General features: G+C 48.0%; 1 protein-coding gene across 1 annotated transcript in view; it reads left to right on the top strand.

Annotated features, from left to right (window-relative positions):
- The window catches only part of LOC116971096 (beta-1,4-galactosyltransferase 1-like), a 66,392-nt gene extending 50,602 nt beyond the window's left edge, over positions 1-15,790 (top strand). Inside the window, exons 6-8 of the mRNA XM_033017934.1 lie at positions 539-661; positions 8,878-8,982; positions 11,587-15,790. Of these exons, the coding sequence (XP_032873825.1) occupies positions 539-661; positions 8,878-8,982; positions 11,587-11,731 (373 nt within the window). The 3' untranslated portion in view covers positions 11,732-15,790. The remainder of the gene's footprint in view (positions 1-538; positions 662-8,877; positions 8,983-11,586) is intronic.
- Positions 15,791-19,958: the final 4,168 nt, after the last annotated feature.

Below are 19,958 nucleotides of genomic sequence, written 5' to 3'. Positions count from 1 at the left end.
CCCCCAATGTATTTGCTCAAACACAGTTATACCATTTCATTATTTGATTCCATTCTTCAGGTTCCATAACCTCCAGCCTTTTGTCCTCTGTTACTTTCCCGTCTCTGTTGCTATTTTGTTTGCCTTTAGACATTTAGTCATTTGTTTACCACGCAACCGGGCAAGGGGATTTCGGGGGGTGCACAACAGCGCAAAGATTCTTGCAAAGTGGTACTGACCATGATGATGCTTCTACACTTCAGGTTGAAATTCAGTTTTAACATTGACTCTATTTTGTAATCGAAAACAAAGAAAAATCTAGTAATATACACAATGGCACTGTTATTTCGGGACTCTTTATGATGAGATAATATATAGAGCACCAGGGAGGGAAAGTGCTTAAAACCTCAATAAGGCGAGAGGTCAGTCTCTGTGGGTGACATGCAACCCCTTGGGACTTAGTTGTGGTTCTTTCAAATAGTTTGAAAATTTATGTCATAAAGATTAGGTAATTTTTTGGGGAGTAGTGGAAAATAAATTGTGAAATTATTTGTTTCAGCCTGCCATACAATCAATTCTTCGGTGGAATTTCGGCCTTAAGTAGAGAACAGCACGAAAAAATCAATGGCTTCCCAAACAATTATTGGGGCTGGGGAGGGGAAGATGATGACATCTACAACAGGTGGGTATTTATTTAATAAGGACATAACAACCTAAAAATTATATCTCTTTGAATTATATAATTTGTTGATCATTCTATTGTTGAATGATGAAGATTTCCTTTGTTTATATATCTATACTAGACCAAGTGCAGACCCGTTGGGTCTGTACCCCCAACGTGCAGTTGTGGGGGGGGAGGCGGCATGCAGCGTCACACACTAACTCCCCCCCCCCCCCCCCCCCGCCGTCACTCACGCTAATGGAAGGTGTAGGATAGGAGAGAGGGGTTGCTGAGAGGGGGTGAGATGAGGGGCGGGGGAGAGGTGGGAGCATGGAGGGAGGGAAGGGGGTAGGGGTGTGGGGAGGTGAGGGGGAATTTAGGGTGAGGGACGGTGGGGGGGGATGGAGGGAGGAGGGGAGAAAAAGAGGAGAGAGAGGGTGTGGTGGGAGAGAAAGTGGTCGGTGAGAGAAGCTGGGAGGTGTAGCTTTTGGTGTTTCGGTTGAGTTTTGGCGGGATCTAGTTGTGTGCGGGATGGTCTTTTTTTTGTGGCTGGGCGTGTGTTTCATGGTTGGCCCTTGGTTCGGTCTTGTCGCCGCTTTTCTCCCCCTCGTTGGTCCCTGTGTATGTTGTTCGGGCGGTGTGGTTTTGTGTGGTTGTGGGGCGAGGGTGGTGTCAGGATGGAGAGGAGAGGAGAGGGGGGGGGGGGTTAGGGTTAGGTTTAAACCCAAACAATCATTTGCAGGCAGTGCTTTTTTACCTCTAACCATATTTTCATTTTCAAACCAAAATTAAGGGTACTCACAGTGCTGTAGACATTTGTCAGTGTCATTCAGAGCTCTGATTGAGGCACACCACTTGCAGAGACTGATTGAGGCACACCACTTGCAGAGACTGATTGAGGCACACCACTTCCTGGTTTTATAGTTCTCCCCCTCCCTCCAGCAGGGGCAGCAGAGAGAATGTGGAATTTTGTAAAAACATTAATATCTGTCAATTTTCATCGACGGGAAAAATCCTTGGCACACATGCGGCGGAGGGGGGCTCTGAGCGAGGTGGCCAAAAATGACGGCCGTAGGTGGCGGCGTACTCTCGGAAATCGCAGCACAGAAAGCCAAAACTGGTCAAGAACAGACTTTTAGTAATATAGATGTGTGTGTGTATATGTATATATGTGTGTGTGTGTATATATATATATATATCGATCTATATTACTAAAAGTCTGATCTTGACCACTTCCTGTTCTGTATATTGAATTTAGAAAAAACGCTGCCACTTACGGCTGTCTTTTTTGGCCATCTTAATCAGAGTCCCCCTCCGCTGTGCAGGACGAGAGGATTTTCCCCATCGATTAAAAATAAAAGAGTTATTAGTGTTTAAAAAATGTAGTGATTCTCTCTCCTGAAGGCCACGCCCCTTTCGGAGGGACCATAAAACCAAGAAGTGTTGAGTGCCTCACTCGGTCTACAAGATAGGGGAGCGAAAATAGTCATGTTGGTTTGAAATAATGCACAGCAAATGGTTGTTAGTGGTGTTTGGCTCAAAATAAAGCACAGCAAATGGTTGTTAGTGGTGTTTGGCTTGAAATAAAGCACAGCAAATGGTTGTTGGTGTTTGGCTCGAAATAAAGCACAGCAAATGGTGTCTAAACTTGACAACTTCCTGTTTGCATTGTATATTGATTTTTGATAAAACGCTACCATTTACTGCTGTGATTTTTGGCCATCTTACTCGGTCCCCATCCGCTCATCAGGTGCAGAGGATTCTTCCCATCAATTAAAAATAAAAGTGTTATTAGTGTTTAAAAAATGTTGAGAATCTCTCTCCTGTCAATCACGCCATGAAGGCCACACCCCTTCCGGGTGGGAGGGGGGAGGGATTGTAAAACCTGGAAGTGTGGGTGTGGCTCAGTCTCTACAAGATGGGGGAGGGAGAGGTCATGACTCTGTCTGAGCTGTGAATCAACTGAACACACTGAATGTCTACTGAACTGTGTGTGGTGTTTATGTTGTGTTTTGTGTGGTTTTATGGTGGTTTCACCCCGCTTGAAATGGTATGAAACTGCATTTGAATGTGGTGGCCTTGCACCCTGCTTGAAATGGTATGAAACTGCATTGAATTTGGTGGCCTTGCACCCTGCTTGAAGTGGTATGAAACTGCACTTGAATTTGGTGGCCTTGGCTCATAACTCCAAGGTCCTTTTTAGCACCATCACCTCCATCTTATGTTCTGCCCCCAGCACCAGCTTAACTGGGTCCCCTGCTAAGTGCGAGGAATTTACTAAATTCTTCACCAGCAAAGTAAAGAACATCAGAACGAATATTTCCCCTCCCATCTGTGACCTGGCTGTCTCATTGGTCTGTTCTTCAAAATGAGACTGTCTCCAACCCGTTACTCTACCCTCCCTTGTAAAACTGGTCACCACCATGAAACCTGCCCCCTCGACTGTCCCCTCTGCCCTTCTAAAGGATCTCATTACAATAGCCGGTCCCAGCATCCTCGCCATCTTCAACAGTTCGCTGGCCACATACCTGCTTCAAGCATGCAGTGGTCCAGCCCCTCCTGAAAAAACCTAACCTCGACCCCACCTTGCCAAGCAACTACAGACCCATTTCAAAACTGCCTTTCCTTTCAAAATCCCTTGAAAAGGTAATTTTAAGTCAACTTATACCTTACCTTCACCAAAATACTATCTTGGAAACTTTCCAATCAGGTTTCAGGGCCCACCACAGCACAGAGTCTGCCTTGTTGAAGGTACATATTGACCTACTTCTCACCGTTGACTCCGGCGACTGTGCAATCCTGCTCCCTCTCGACCTCAGCGCAGCATTTGATACAGTCGACCACACCATCCTAATTGACCGTCTCCGGTACGGGGTTGGTATTGATGGCACTGCCCCGAGCTGGTTCATCTCCTACCTCAAAGTTAGGAGTTTCTCTATTAACATAGGCAACTCTTTCTCCTCCCCAGCTAATCTCTGCTGTGGGGTTCCACAATGTTCCATCCTTGGCCCCATTCTCTTCTCCCTGTATATGCTCCCCTTAGGCCAAGTCATTCAAAGGCACGGCATTTCCTTCCATTGCTATGCAGACGATACACAACTCTATCTCCCCCTGAAGCCCAATAACTGATCAAATCTTCTTAACCTTATCCACTGCCTCGAGGATATAAAGTGTTGGATGGCCCAGAACTTCCTCCAACTAAACGAGAGTAAGTCTGAGGTCATCCTTCTCGGCCCCTCGGACTCAATCAAAATGATAGCAGGCAGCCTTGGAAGCCTTACCCCATTACTCAAACCTCACGTCAAAAACCTTGGCGTGATATTTGATTCAGCATTGAAATTTGACAAACAAGTCAATGCCGTGGTAAAAGCCAGCTTCGGACGATAGCTAAAATAAAACGATTCCTCCAGTTTGATGACCTCGAGATGATCATCCACACATTTATATCCTCCCGCCTATATGTATGTATTTATGTATGTACTTAAATCAATGAACCACTGTGTATAACGTTAGTACCTCCACCAATGTAAAGCACTTTGGCCAACGAGAGTTGTTTTTTAAATGTGCTATATAAATAAAATTGACTTGACTTGCACCCTGCTTGAAGTGATAGGAAACAAAGGATACAAAGGACATTTATTATCAAATACACCAAATGGTGTAGTGAAATTTGATTTGCCAATGCAGCACACGAATAAAGATAAGACACAACATTAAAGACAGCACCTGAATTCGGTGGTCTTGCACCCTGCTTGAAGTGGTATGATACTGCAATTGAATTTGGTGGCCTTGCACCCTGCTTGAAATGGTAGGAAGCTGCACTTGAAATTGGTGGCCTTGCACCCTGCTTGAAATGGAATTGCAAGGAATAGCCGTGAGTCAACTGCCAGCACATCAGGCTTGAGTGACTGAGCTGCCACCCCAAGAATCCATTTGGCCCACAATGTCCATACTAGCCCTCTGGAAACCAGTCCCTTCAGCCCACAACACCCATACTAGCGCTCCAGAAAGCCCCCCCCCCCCCTCCCTAATCCACTGGCCATCAATATTGGAATTGGTGGAAAGGTGGAATGTTGCGTTGTGGGGCCAGCCCTCCCGTGTGAACATTGGACCCAATGGGTCCCACTTAGTCTAGTGTGTATATATATGTATATGTGTGTGTATGTATATATATATCTATATCTATATTACTAAAAGTCTGTTCTTGACCGGTTTTGGCGATCTGTGGTGCGATTTCCGAGAGAACGCCGCCACCTATGGCCGTCATTTTTGGCCACCTCGCTCAGAGCCCCCCTCCGCCACATGTGTGCCGAGGATTTTTCCAGTCGATGAAAAATGACAGAGATATCTTTTACAAAATTCCCCATTCTCTCTGCTGCCCCCGCTGGCGGCAGGGGGGATGGACTATAAAACCAGGAAGTGGTGTGCCTCAATTAGTCTGCAAGCTGGAGGAAGGCAGAGGGTCACGTTTCTCTGAGCTGTGAATAACACTGAACACATGTCCACACAACTGTCCTCTCTCCTCTCCCCACCCTCTCCTCTCCCCACCCTCTCCTCTCCCCACCCTCTCCTCTCCCCACCCTCTCCTCTCCCCACCCTCTCCTCTCCCCACCCTCTCCTCTCCCCACCCTCTCCTCTCCCCACCCTCTCCTCTCCCCACCCTCTCCTCTCCCCCACCCTCTCCTCTCCCCACCCTCTCCTCTCCCCACCCTCCTCCTCTCCCACCCTCTCCCTCCCCCCTCTCCCCCCTCTCCACACCTCCCCCCTCTCCACACCTCCCCCCTCGTCCTCACCTCCCCCCCCCCTCCTCCCCTCCCCCCTCTCCTCCCTCCCCCCTCTCCTCCCTCACCCGCCCTCTCCTCACCTCCCGCCTCTCCTCCCCTCCCCCCTCCCTCCTCTCCTCCCCTCCCCCCCCTCCTCCCTCCCCCCCCTCTCCTCACCCCCCTCTCCTCCCCCCCCCTCTCCTCCTCCCCCCCCCTCTCCTTCCCCTTGGACCCCCCCCTCCTCTCTCCCCCTCCCTCGTCCTCACCCCCCCCTCTCCTCCACCCCGCCCCTCCTCCTCCGCCCCCCCCCCTCTCCTCCCCCCCCCTCTCCTCCCCCCCCCTCTCCTCCCCCCCCCTCTCCTCCCCCCCCTCCCCCCCCCCCCTCCCCCCCCCCCTCCCCCCCTCCCCCCCTCTCTCCCGCCCCCCTCCCCCCCCCCCCCCCCCCCCCCCCTCCCCCCCCCCTCTTCCCCCCCTCCCCCCCCCCCTCTCCCCCCCCCCCCCCCCTCTCCACTCCCCCCTCTCCTCTCCCCCCTCTCCTCCCCCCCCCTCTCCTCCCCCCCCTCTCTTCCTCCCCCCCCTCTCCTCCCCCCCCCTCTCGTCCCCCCCTCTCCTCCCCCCCTCTCCTCCCTACCCTACCCGCCTCCCCCCTCCCTCCCTGCCTCCCCCCTCTCCTCCCCCCCCTCTCCTCCCCCACTCCTCTCCTCCCCCCCCCTCTCCTCCCCCCCCTCTCTCTCCCCCCCCTCTCCTCCCCACCCCCCTCCTCTCCCTCACCCCCCTCCCTCGACCCTCCCCCCTCTCCTCCCCCCCCTCGGCATCCTCCCCCTCTCCTCCCCCCCTCTCCTCCCCCCCCCTCCTCCTCCCCCCCCTCTCCCCTCTCCCCCCCCGGCTCCTCCTCCCCCCTCATCCCCCCCTCTCCCCCCCCCGCCTCTCACCCCCCCTCCCTCCCCCCCCGCCTCTCCCCCCCCCCCTCCCTCCTCCCCCCCCTCCTCCAAGCCCCCCCTCTCCTCCCCCCCCCTCATCCTCCCCCCCCTCATCCATCGCCCCCCTCCTCCCCCGCCCCTCCTCACTTCCCCCCCCTCCCTCCTCCCGTCCCCCCTCGAACCCTCCCTCCTCCCCGTCTCCTCCCCCCCCTCTCCTCCCCCCCCTCTCCTCCCCCCTCTCCTCCCCCCCCCTCTTCGCATCCCCCCCTCTCCCGTCGCCCCCCCCGTCTCCTCCTATCCCCCCGTCTCTCCTCCCCCCCCCGTCGTCCTCCCCCCCCCTCTCCTCCCCCCTCTCCTCCCCCCCCTCTCCTCCCCCCCCCTCGGCTCACCGCTCCTCCACCTCCCCCTGCGTCCCCCTCATCCTCCTCCCCCCCCTCCCCTCCTCTCCCGCCCCCCTCTCCCTCCCCCCCCGTTCCCTCCTCCCCCCCCTCTCCTCCCCCCCCGCTCCTCCCCCCCCCGTCTCTCCTCCCCCCCTCTCCTCCCACCCCCTCCTCCCGGCCCCCTCTCCTCCCCCCCTCATCCTGCACCCCCCCTCTCCCCTCGCCCCCCTCTCCTCCCCCCAGCCCTCTATTCCGTCCCCACCAGCTCTCCTCCCCCCCCTGCCGCTCCTCCCCCCCCATCTCTTCGCGCCACCCCCCCCCTCATCTCCCCCCACCCCCCCTCCTCTCGTCCAGGGCCCCCCTGCCTCTCTCATCCCCCCCCTCTCTCCTCCCCCCTCTCCCCCCCCTCCTCTCCCTCCCCCCCCTCGTCTCCCTCCCCGCCCCCTCTCCTCCCCCCCCCCGTCTCCTCCCCCCCCTCGCCAACTCCTCCCCGCCCCCTCTCCTCCCCCCCCTCCCTTCATCCCCCCACTCTCTCCTCCCCTCCCTCACCTCCTCCCCCCGCCCCTCGCTCCTCACCCCTCTGTCCTCCCCCCTCCTTCCTCCCCCCTCATCCCTCTCCCCTCCCCCCCATCTCCTCCCCGCCTTCATTTCCTCCCCCCCTCTCCTCCCCGCCCCTCTCCTCCCCCTCCTCTCCCACTCCCCCCCATCACTCCCGTCCTCTCCCCCCTCCTCTCCTCCCCCCCTCCTCTCCTCCCCCCCCCTCTCCTCTCCCCACCCTCCTCTCCTCCTACGACCCCCCCTCCTCTCCTCCCCCCCTCTCCTCTCCTCCCCCCCTCCTCTCCTCCCCCCCCCTCCTCTCCTCCCCCCCATCGCTCTCCTCCCCCCCTCCTCGCTCCTCCCCTCCCCCTCCTCTCCTCCCCCCCTTCCCTCATCCTCCCCCCCCCTCCCTCTCCTCCCCCCCCCTGCTCCTCCCCCCCCATCCCTCTCCCCCCTCGCTCTCCCCCCTCCTCTCTCTAGCTCCATCCCCCCTCCTCTCTCGCCCCCTCTCTCCCCCGCCCCTCTCTCCCGCCCCCTCTCCTCTCTCCCCCCCCCCCCTCCTCTCTCCCCCCCTCCTCTTCTTCCATCCCCCACTCCTAGCTCTCCCCCCCCCCTCCTCCCCCACCCCCTCCTCTCGCCCCGCCTCGCTCTCTCTCCCCCCGCCGTCCTCTCCCCCTCTCCTCCCCCCCTTCCTCTCTCGCCCCCCCGTCGCTCTGTCCTCCCCCCCCCTCCTCTCTCCCCCCCCTCCATCTCTGCCCCACCCTGGCCTCTCTTCGCCGCCCCCCTCCTCTCTTCCCCCCCCATTACTCTTCAATCGTCCGCCCCCTCCTCTCTCGTCCCCCCGCCTCCATCTCTCCCCCCCACCGTCCTCTCTCCCCCCCCCTCCTCTCTCCCCCCCCCCTCCTCTCTCCCCCCCCTCCTCTCTCCCCCCCCCCCCTCCTCCCCCCCCCCCCCTCCTCCTCCCCCCCCCCCTCCTCCCCCCCCCCCCTCCTCTCCCCCCCCCCCCCCTCCTCTCCCCCCCTGGTTGAATCAGGGAATTAATTTAATTCATTACTTGATTTTATCTCTACTATCTCTTGCACATTTGCGTAACAATCCCTGAAAAAATTAACACCATACTACTTGAAACAGTGGAGATATGACATTTTTAATGTTCTGTTCTAAAATCTCACCAGTATTGTAAAAATACACATGTAGGTGCATGATAGTAGGCACTGACTCAGTGGGCCAAAGGGCCTTATCCTTCTTTGCTGTTTTACTCTATGAATCTCGTTAAGTTCCCTACCAGCTCTAGTAATGTTGATGCTTAAGGACACTTAACCCCCATGAGGCAGCGGAAACTAAAGAAAACTTTCAAACCATGTGTGCTTTTAAATTGGAATGCATTGCATGGTAGCCTACTGAATATAGATTTAGCAGTGAAAGGGAATTGGATAAATGCTTGAAAAAAAAAAAAAAATGCTGCATACATAGAAAGAGCCAGCTTGCAGAGGCAAATACCCAGATGGTTTAATAATCTTGTCTGCTCTGTGGATTTATGGGGGTAAAACAAAAAACAATTTTGAGCTTGGGAGTAAATGCCATTCACCAGTAGAGAAGTAATGAGGATTATTTTTTTTTACATTCTTTCCATTTAGGATTATTTTTAGAGGTATGGGAATATCACGTCCAGATGGTGTCATTGGGAAATGCCGGATGATCGCTCACAGGAGGGATAAAAAGAATGAACCTAACCCTCAGAGGTATTATGTCTGCTATGTAAATATTAAGATTAATGAAAATGTTCAGGATCATGAAGAGGGGGGACTATGTACAAACACAGCTGTAATTTCTACATGGTGAATGTATAAAAATGGCCTTGTGACAATGTGCACTTAAACCACATGTGATTTTTTTTTTTCTATTACAAATCTCAAATTGTGGAGTACAGAGGCAAATAAATAAATGATGAGTCTTTGTCCCAAACATTATGGAAGGCACTGTATGTAGCTGAAACAAAGAACTGCAGATGGTGGTTAATACACAAAAGGACACAAAGAGCTGGAGGTACTCAGTGGGTCAGACAGCATCTCTGGAAAACATGGATAGGTGACGTCGGGACCCTTCTTCAGACTGATTCATTCTGTTAAGTTACTCCAGCAGTTCATGTCTTTCACCTTAAAACTAGGCACTGGTCTGCACCAGCGAGCCCATCTTCACCCACCACACGATCCATTTGATGTGTCTGGTGTTGCGGCTCACGCTGCAACCCATCACGGGACGCGTTTTCTTCAGGCCGCCGCTACAGCCAGGACTCGCTCGGTCACCATGGTGCTTTCACCCCTCTTAACCATTACTTTACTCCCCTCCCCCCCCCCCCCCCCCCCCCCACGCTTTGCCGACATCTTCCAAAGTGGAATATGTCGGTGACTCCGGGGGAGGGGGAGGCGGGGGAGACCATGTTAACAGAGCAACAGGAGGAGGTGGCCATGAGAGCCGGGGTGGCATCGGCAGGTCCGTCTGCTATGACAGAAATCTGTTTTAAACGGGTCCATTAAAGCAAGGGTTTGTTGGATTGACATTTGAAGCCTTTCATCAGAATCTTAATTTTGTTTCTCCATAGAACCTGTTCCCAGTATTTTCTGAAAAAAATTCTGGTTTCTTATCCTTTTTGCAATTATGACTCATTCCCTGTATTTCTTCTCAACAGGCTGTTTCTCCATTCTATTATCAACCTGACATCCTTTTCTGTTTCACCTTGTTCTTTAACTTCTTTATCACTCAGGCACGGCTCTGTTCTTCTCTTTTTCTCTGTGAAATGCTTTTTGGATCTTATGCAGCACTGAAATAGTCTATTCGGCCCAACTCACCCATGCAGACCAAGATATCCCATCCAAGCTTGTTTCATTTGTCCGCTCCTGCCCATATCCCTCAAAAACTTTCCAAATCTCTTAAATGTTATTGCACTCACCTCAGCCACTTCTCTCTGACAACTCTGAGTTACCAGTTACTTCTCTCTGAGGGGTGATCCTATAGAGGTTTACAAAATCACGGGAGAAATAGATTGGGTAGATACATAGTTTCTTGCCCAGGGCAGGGGAATCGAGAACCAGAGGACATAGTTGTAAGGTGAAGGGGGGAGGGGATAGATTTAATAGGAACCTGAGGAGTAACTTTTTCACAGTGGTGGGTGTATGGAACGAGCTGCCAAAGGAGATAGTTGAGGCAGGGACTATTGCAACGTTTAAGAAACATTTACACAAGTAAATGGATAGGACCATCCTATAACCGAATAAGGTAATATCATTGTATGTAGTTGAAATAAAGAACTGCAGATGATGGTTAATACACAAAGGGACACAAAATACTGGAGTAACTCAGCAATGCAGGCAAAATATCTACAAAACATGGGTAAGTGACGTCAGGACCATTCATCAGACTGATTCAGTCTGTTGTTACTTCAGCATTTTGTGTCGTTTCACCTTAAAACTTGATGCCGATGCCGCCGGTCTGCACCAGTAAGCCTTTTTTGATCCATGCACTGTTCGTTAGATGTGGCTGTTGTTGTGGCTCACGTTGTAGCCGCTGGAGATAGTACTTCTTCAGGTCTTTCTAGCACTTCTTCAGGTCTCAGTCACCATTGGGCCTCCTCTCTCACCTACTGCCTCTTCCTCTCGGCCATGGCTTTGTCCACTCCACCGACGCCTCCACGTCCTCCCCTGCAGTTGTCCACATCTTCCAAGGCGGAGTATGTTGATGACTCCAGGGGAGAAGGAAGAGGCGAGAGCGATGAAGTGGACAGAGCGTTGGGAGGAGGAGGAGACGGCGGTGGAGGGAGGAGCGGCAGAGTGGACAAAGCGAACGGAGAAGGAGGAGGGTGGGGCAGGGAGTGGACTAAGTGGACTAAGCAACGACAGACAGGAGGAAGCAGCAGCTGGTTGGAGGGAAGGGAGCCTCATGGTGACTGAGTGCGTCCTGTCCATGGCAGGGCCCTGAAGAAACCGCTGTTCCCTGGGGCTACAACATGAGCCGCAATAACAGCGTGTCAACCGGACCGTGTGGAGGGTGAAGAAGGTCTTGCTGGTGCACCTTGCAAACCAGGGTTAGTGGAACCAGGGGCTGTAAGTGGTCAAGGAGGCGGTGCTCACCGGGGATGGCGTTGACAGGTCCATCCGCTATGACTGAAATCCGTTATAAATGGGTCTGTTAATATGAGGATTTATTGTATTCAGTTTACACAACTGGTCTGAACGGGGTTGCACATTTTTACAGATTGCACCCTTTGCATTTAAGGAATATGAACACTTGATTTTAGTCCTAATTGCCACTAAACTGTGAATAATATTTTCTAAACCTTTTGCTTACAGGTTTGACAGAATTGCACGTACAAGGCAGACAATGCAAAATGATGGTTTAAATTCACTCAAATATAAAGTACTGCAGATGAAAAAATACCCATTATACACCTTCATCGATGTGGATATTGGTGGGCCTGGAAGGCCACCTTCCTGAGTATAAAATAAAGTGACGTACTTTGAGAAATAAGGTCAACTAAATCACAGACCTTAAATTTGAATTTCACATTATATACCTTTATGTGCCTTATTCAATTACACTTGTATGCTGTATCTCCTTGTCTGACGCTGCAGTCACTGATTTCTGTGCCTTAATTATGAGAATTTGATCATATTGAATATGCATTTTTAAAGTTAGCATCTTATAAATCGAAAAGCAGTTTATGCAAAAAAATTGCCTGCGTGTAAAAAAAAAAATGTATTACACTTCGTTAATCAGGTTTTTCATTCTATTTCCATGTTTTTTGGACTCTCAGGAATTCTCAAACACTGTTTTCCAAATGTTGTTTTTCTCAATCATTTATTTTTGATGCATGTTGTATTTTTGGTTTCTGTTCTTTTGTGGATAGCATTTGAAGCCTTGCTAATTTATTTGTTTATATTGTTGCCTATAGAATATGATACCTGAAATGTGACATTTGCCTGCTCGAGCCAAGCTATGCATCTCTTCTTTTTACTGTTAGAAGATTTTGGGTGGGAGAGTTGATTCTCTCCTAAAAGTAACATTTGTTCAACGTTAAGTTTGGAAGTTATGTTCCCCAGCCATGTGGCTAAACGTACTAAAGTCAAAGTACTGTGAAGAAGGCTTCAACACTCAGCAAAGAATATTCGATGAACTAATTGCTGTTCTAAAAAAGATATATATATTCTTGTGATATGAGCAGTGCTGACAGGTTCCTGTTCATTGTTCATTCCCTGAATGTCCGATGAACTTTGCGGCAAATATCCTGAATCACCTTCGGAATTGGTTGAATGTTGACCCACTTACATCAAGAGTGTTGAAACTGGAGGTCTTGGTGTTCCTATGACTTTCAGCTTATGGTCTCGCAAGGCGGCTTTGTATCAGGTGGTAAATATATTTGGGAAACAGCTTTTTTTTTAAAATGTCTTATTCAACCCTTACTTCCCAAATACATGATCTGTGTGCATTTCCACACTTCGCTATGTGTGCACTCTAGGAGAACACTTGCATGTAAGCACACAGTACATGTGCACTGACTTTGTTTCTTCCACAGGCACTGAAGCTGCAATATCTTCTTTAAAATTGTTGCCACTTTTGCCTCAGACTACAATTTAGAATATATGTTTAGAAAGCTGCATTGAATATCTCCTGCTCCTAGAACGAGTCCAATCCAAAATGTTAAAGAGCAGAAGATTTGAAGAGGGCAACTTTTGGCCCCTCAGGGTCCATCCTCTCACGCAGTATGGAACCATGATTGGGATAATCAATCTAACATTAGACTGGCCAAAGCAGCATCAAGGAAGTTGCTTGTATTTACAGCATCAATGCGGCCGCTGTATTTTGGCGTCACTGCAAATAATTATTCACAACATTCTTTGGCTTTTTGTGATAGTTTTCTCTAGATTTTTGTATTGCTGGAAGTTTTCCCTTTTATACAGAAATCTTCCTCCTGTTTGCCACCTTTCCTGAGCCTCTTTTTCCTTCTAGTTTTCTTACCAGGTCAAATCCGACCAGCATCTATTCAGTCAGGCCTCGTGACATTGTCACCAACAGATTCAGTTGCTTTGATGTGTTTAGATTTTCAAGCATTTTGGAACGGAGACGTGCAGCGCAACCCAGGACCATTGGTGTCCTGCAGGTGCTCAACCTCGCCTGTACCGTGATGGTACCAGACTTCACCCGGCAGAGCAGTGCAAAGATTAGATTGGTACCTTTAGGGAGCCTGTACACCCACAGCCTGATAACTATCAAAATAGAGTGGACTGAGAGGTATTGGGAACAAATGGTGAAATGTGAAAACGTTAAGACCAAAATGTGCATCTTAATTTTTGTGTCTTTTAATTAATTAAGGTGACTCACTTTTTATGCATTTTCTACTGATTTCACTTTAATTGGGTTTGAATTTGCAGCTTTCATGGCTGTAATGTTTCCCATGAATGTTGCACGTTTATATCCACCTTATGACAAAAATGAACACTCATTTAATCTTTTTTTTCATTAAAGTAGCTTTCTGCACACTTTGGACAGTCCTATCATATATCCATTGCCAATACCAATCGCTCTTCAAACTTTAGTCAAGCCCATTACTGCAATTTGTTATGCCAAGTGATTTATCAGTTTACCTATACTCCTTTAAGTTCTCTTGAACTTCTGAATTACTAGAGGTATTGGCAATATCTAAACAGATATTTAATGGGGCATCAGTTTATTTGCCTTTAATACCTTTTAAAGCCAAGATGCCTACATTACTTTGTGCACAAACCACCTAATACTGATGTGGTGCTGTTTGACCATATTTCTTCATTCTAATGCAGCTCAATTACAATCTGTTCTTTACTGTTGAGCTCCTGGCTCACTGCTATTGCGTGCTTCAACCTCCTGAACCATTTTTATACGTATTGTTTTGTTGAAAGCATTACTTTTTCCAAAACTGACACTGGGGATTCGGGAGAGCAGACTACCGAGTCCAATTACAACATCTCTGAAACTTTCCTGTTCCTCAATGGGATCTCCTCTATGTTCTTTGGTACAGGGATATTAGCACACAAGAAATTCTACAATTAATACCATTTCACTATTCAAATAGAGCAAAATTACTATTTTATTCCTTGCATTCACACATTTCAGCTTGTATCTTCTCAGTTGTGGGCTGCCTTGATTGTCAAACTAATAATCTGCATTTGCCTTTAATATTATTTTCTGACTCTTGTATTTTTACTAAAGTATTTTTCTTTGGTGCAAATATTCACCTGTGCTTTTTAAAAACTGAACACTGTTTACAAATTGGTAAAACTGCAATGGAACTTTTGGTGACTACCTGTGCACCAGAGAAGTAGTACTCCTTCAGACTTGTGGTTTGTTGGCAATTGAGAACTTGCATTGCCTCTAACTTTAATAATAGCTCGACTTACTTTATTTGCTACTCTGAAAAGATACAATTAAAGTCAGTAGAGAGGTGCAACAAATTAAAATTCCGCATTTTGTTTATAATCATGTAAACAATCAAGTCCTAGATCATGTTTGTGTGAATCATGAATGTCAAATGAACTTGCTTTAGTCATTGAGAGCAAAACCAGAACAAAATCTGCATCGTATTAAAATGTTCCACATATGTTTCAGTTATGTGTCGTTGTACTTGTGAAGAATGATTTGTGTTTTGTAAATTGAGTTTTTGAAGATCTTGTACATGATCAGTGTTTGACAAGGTAGAATACCCACCACTATTTCATACAACTTTGGTCTAACAATTTATCAATCAATGTTATTGTTTTCAGCAGCCATTTGCAGTGCAATAATTAAACTCTGGTCATTTGTGTTTTCCGTGGAACTATTTTTGTTCAGTAGGGCAATGTGCTTTTATGTATGCTGTGAATTTTCTAAGCTATTGCTTTTCATTTTATGACATTTTGATCAGCTTATTTGGTTTTTAATAATAATTGGGATATATTTGAACAATGGATTTTTAAATATTTTTAATTGGACTGCTATGATGGAATATTGTAATGAAATTGCTTCAAATTTATAAAGATAACAATAAATCTAATGTTTGAAAACTTTTTTTTAAATTTAAAGGTAATATCCATGCAGACAAGGAACTGCAGCTGCTGGAATCTTGTGTAGAGCCCAAAGTGTAGAAGTAACTCAGTCAGGCAGCATCTCAGGAGGACATGGAAATGTGACATTTTGGGTCGGGACCCTTCTGAAACTTCACATATCAATATCCTCCAGAGATGCTGCGTTACTCTAACACTTAGTGTTAACACTCATGGTGTTGCTCTTAAAATCATGGCTGTAATGTAATACAATGTATTCCAATTAGAACATTCAATTGATGTTTACAATCAATTTAGCAAACCTTTGCATTTGGGATCAAATATGCAGAATATTTAAGCTGCCAATTTTTATTCTCAATGTATGTTGTTTGTTTCCTTGATAAAAGAACCAAAGTACACAACCAGTGAAGCTTTATTGGTAAATAAAAATTGCATTTGTAAAGGCATGTTCTGTTGTAAATAAAATGTTTTTGAAACAATTGTGTCACTGTTATTTCGAAATGTTACATTTAATGTCTTCAAACATCCATGCAATTCAGGTGAAGGGCTACATTGTCAAATATGCTGTCCTGTGGATGTGATGTTAAACCAAGGTCCTATCTGTTTTGTGTAAGAAAGAACTGCAGATGCTGGTTTAAATCAAAGGTAGACACAAAATGCTGGAGTAACTCAGCGGGTGAGGCAGTATCTCTGGAGAGAAGGAATGGGTGACGTTTTGGGTCGAGACCCTTCTGCTTTCTCGCGGCCGCCAAAAAGATCTGTTATAAGCAGGATAAATTGTTCCTTAGACTTAATTTCTGCGCCAATCAATCTATTATCTGCTTATAATTGTTAATATTTAGAATTGGACAACTACAGGTTGAACACCCATCTTCCGGAAGCTGATAGTCCGCCCACCTCTATAATTTAAAAAAAAGTTATGAGAGCTCATGTTGAAATTTCCTGAGCAGCCACAGATGGCATTGTGAATGCTGAGCGCTTTCCGGTCATGTCTCTATGTCATGAAAAAGTTATTTGTTTACATCTAAACATTGAAATCCTTCCTTGGCCTTGTCTACTATCTCTGCTGGTTCAATGTTTACATGTTTTAGGTTTCAACACTGCCTGGCCCCCACACACCACCTCACAACCCCTCATCCCACCATTCTGTTCAATTTTCCTCTTCCCCTCTGGAACTCTGAACTTCCTCTCAAGCCTTCTCCAATTTACTGGGCTTCTTTAAAATCTATGGCAGGTAAGAAACAAGGAACGGTAGATGCTGATTTACAACAAAAGAAACAATGTTGGGGTAACTCAGTGGGTCAGGCAGTATCTATGCAGACATGGATAGATGATTTTTCAGGTCAGAACCTGAAGAAGTGTCCCTACCTATCCATGTTTGTCAGAGATGCTGCCTAACCCGTTGAGTTTCTCCAGTTTTTTTATTCGTAAATCTGTGGAAGGTAAGTTACTAGAGGGGATTCTGAGGGAAAAGATACTTGTGCACTTGGAAAATTGGATTGACATTGTGCACGGGAGATTTATTTGATAAATTTTGGAAGTAACCAAGAAGGTCAGTGTGGGAGATGTAGTCCTGGACATCAGCAAGGCCTTTATATAGAACGTTTCAGCTCGGGAATAGGCCCTTCAGCTCACATGATCAGGCATACGCACAGTAGGCTTCTGCGGAAGGTTAGAGTGCATGGCTTCCACGGAGAGCTAACACATTTGAAATGTAATTGACTCAGTGGTAGGCAGCAGAAGATGATGGAAGGTTGTTTACCAGACAGCAGGCCCATGATTAGTCTGCCTCAGGTGTGTTACAGCTCTACGAGATGTTGGTGAGGCTGCATTTGGAGTATTGTGTTCAGTTTTGGTTACCCAGATGTAGGATGGGTGTTGATAAGCTGGAAAGGGTGCAACGATGATTTATGAGAATGTTGCCAGGACTTGAGGCCCTGAGCAATAAGGAGAGATTGAGCAGGCTAGTGATATAGGTGTGTATAAAACCATCAGGATAGATATGATGAATGCACAGTCTTTTTACCCAGAGCAGGGGAATCAAGAACCAGAGGACATCTGGGCCAATAATGGGCAGATGGGATGAGCCGAGATGGGACAAATTGGTTGGCAGAGGCAAGTTGGGCCAAAGGGCCTGTTTCTGTGCTGTATGACTATGATGAGATAAGTTCAAGTTCAAGTGAGTTTATTGTCATGTGTCCCTGTATAGGACAATGAAATTCTTGCTTTGCTTAAGCACACAGAAAATAGTAGGCATTTACTACAAAACAGATAAATGTGTCCATATACCATGTTATAAATTTATACACACATGAATAAATAAACTGATAGTGCAAATAACAGAAAGTGGTTGGTAAAAAATCAGAGTTTTGTCCGAGCCAGGTTTAATAGCCTGATGGCTGAGGGGAAGTAACTATTCCTGAACCTGGTTGTTGCAGTCTTCAGGCTCCTGTACCTTCTACCTGAAGGTAGCAGGGAGATGAGTGTGTGGCCAGGATGGTGTGGGTCTTTGATGATACTGCCAGCCTTTTTGAGGCAGCGACTGCGATAAATCCCCTCGATGAAAGGAAGGTCAGAGCCGATGATGGACTGGGCAGTGTTTACTACTTTTTGTAGTCCTTTCCTTTCCAGGGCGCTCAAATTGCCGAACCAAGCCACGATGCAACCGGTCAGCATGCTCTCGACTGTGCACCTGTAGAAGTTAGAGAGAGTCTTCCTTGACAATCCGACTCTCCGTAGTCTTCTCAGGAAGTAGAGGCGCTGATGTGCTTTTTTGATGATTGCATTAGTGTTCTCGGACCAGGAGTGTGTGATTCTGCATTTTAGGAAATCAAACTAGGATAGAACGTTCCCAGTGAACGGTAGGGCTCTGAGGAATATTGTAGACCAGTCGGACGTAGTCAAGTCAAGTTTATTCGTCACATACACATACGAGATGTGCAGTGAAATGAAGTGGCAATGCTTGCGGATTGTGCAAAAAACCTACAAAACACTATGGAACAGAATCACATATTCACATATTTGTGGGAGGAAAAAAGGAATAAAAACCAATTTTAAAAAGACATCACACAACAGTAAATTGGTACCGTAAGTTAGTCCCTGATGAGATGGGAGTTTACAGTCCTAATGGCCTCTGGGAAGAAACTCCTTCTCATCCTCTCTGTTTTCACAGCATGGCAACGGAGGCGTTTGCCTGACCGTAGCAGCTGGAACAGTCTGTTGCTGGGGTGGAAGGGGTCTCCCATGATCTTGTTGGCTCTGGAGTTGCACCTTCTGATGTATAGTTCCTGCAGGGGGGGTGGTGGGGTGGTGGTTAGTGGTGAGTGTAGTTCCCATAGTCAGTTAGGCCGAATGCACTACTCTCTGCAGAGCCTTCTTGTCCTGGGCTGAGCAGTTCCCAAAACAAATTGTGATGTTTCCAGACAAGATGCTTTCCACAGCCGCTGAGTAGAAGCAATGGAGGATCCTCAGAGACACTCTGAATTTCCTCAATTGCCTGAGGTGGTAAAGGCGCTACCTTGCCTTACTCACCAGTGCGGCAGCGTGTGATGTCCATGTCAGATCCTCTGAGATGTGGACTCCCAGGTATTTAAACCAGCTCACCCTATCCACACTATCCCCATTTATCTTCAATGGTGTGTACACCCTTGGATGTTGTGCCCTCCTAAAGTCCACGATAAGCTCCTTAGTTTTTTTGACATTCAAGAGGAGGCTGTTGTCCTGACACCAGAGTGCCTGGTCAGCCACCTCCCGGTAGGCCTTCTCATCATTATTGGAGATCAGGCCCACCACGATAGTGTCATCAGCGACCTTGATTATAGAGTTGGAGCTGAACCTGCTCGTGGACCAGAATGGACACGAGTGCAAGCATTCAAAAAGGAACTGCTGATGCTGGAATATCGAAGGTACACAAAATTGCTGGGGAAACTCAGCGGGTGCAGCAGCATCTATAGAGCGAAGGAAATAGGCGACGTTTCGGGCCGAAACCCTTCTTCAGACTCCATGTATTTCTTTTGTTGGACTAGTGCAAGCATGTTGTTTTTGAAAGTGGTGTCAGAAGACAAGGTGGTGCAGAAGTTTTTTGGCACATTAGCATTCATCAGTAAGGGCATTGAGTATAGAAGTTGTGATGCTAGGTGGCAGCTGAACTTGGAATATTGTGTTCAGTTTAGGTCACCCTGCTATAGGAAAGATGTCAATAAGCTGGAGTGCAGAGGATTTATGAGGATGTTGCCAGGATTAGAGGTCCTGAGCTACAGGGGGAGATGGGTATCAAGAACTAGGGAGAAAGAATGCATGGAAAGATTTATGAGGAACCTCATGTGCAACTTTTACATAAGGTGGTGGGTATATCCCTGATTGGTAAGACTAAACGATTTCCCAATTATATTTTACTTGTATGTTGCTAATAGGTCAGATCGGAGTGGAATCGATAATTAAACCAGCGGGCAACCAGAAGCTCAGGGTCACTCCTTGGACTGAAAGCGTGTTACCACTTTCATTGTTGCAGCCAAAAAAACTGTCCCTAGACGAGTAAGGGGACACCCAGTATGAATGAGACTTGCGAGGTTCCCGAGGGATAGACACAACAAGCTGGAGTAACCCAGCGGGACAGGCAGCATCCCTAGAGAGAAGGAATGGTAACGTTT

The sequence above is a fragment of the Amblyraja radiata genome, chromosome 3, assembly GCF_010909765.2.
Source record: "Amblyraja radiata isolate CabotCenter1 chromosome 3, sAmbRad1.1.pri, whole genome shotgun sequence".
Lineage (NCBI taxonomy): Eukaryota > Metazoa > Chordata > Chondrichthyes > Rajiformes > Rajidae > Amblyraja > Amblyraja radiata.
The sequence above is the reverse complement of the archived record's forward strand: the minus strand, read 5'-3'. Positions and strand labels throughout refer to the sequence as shown.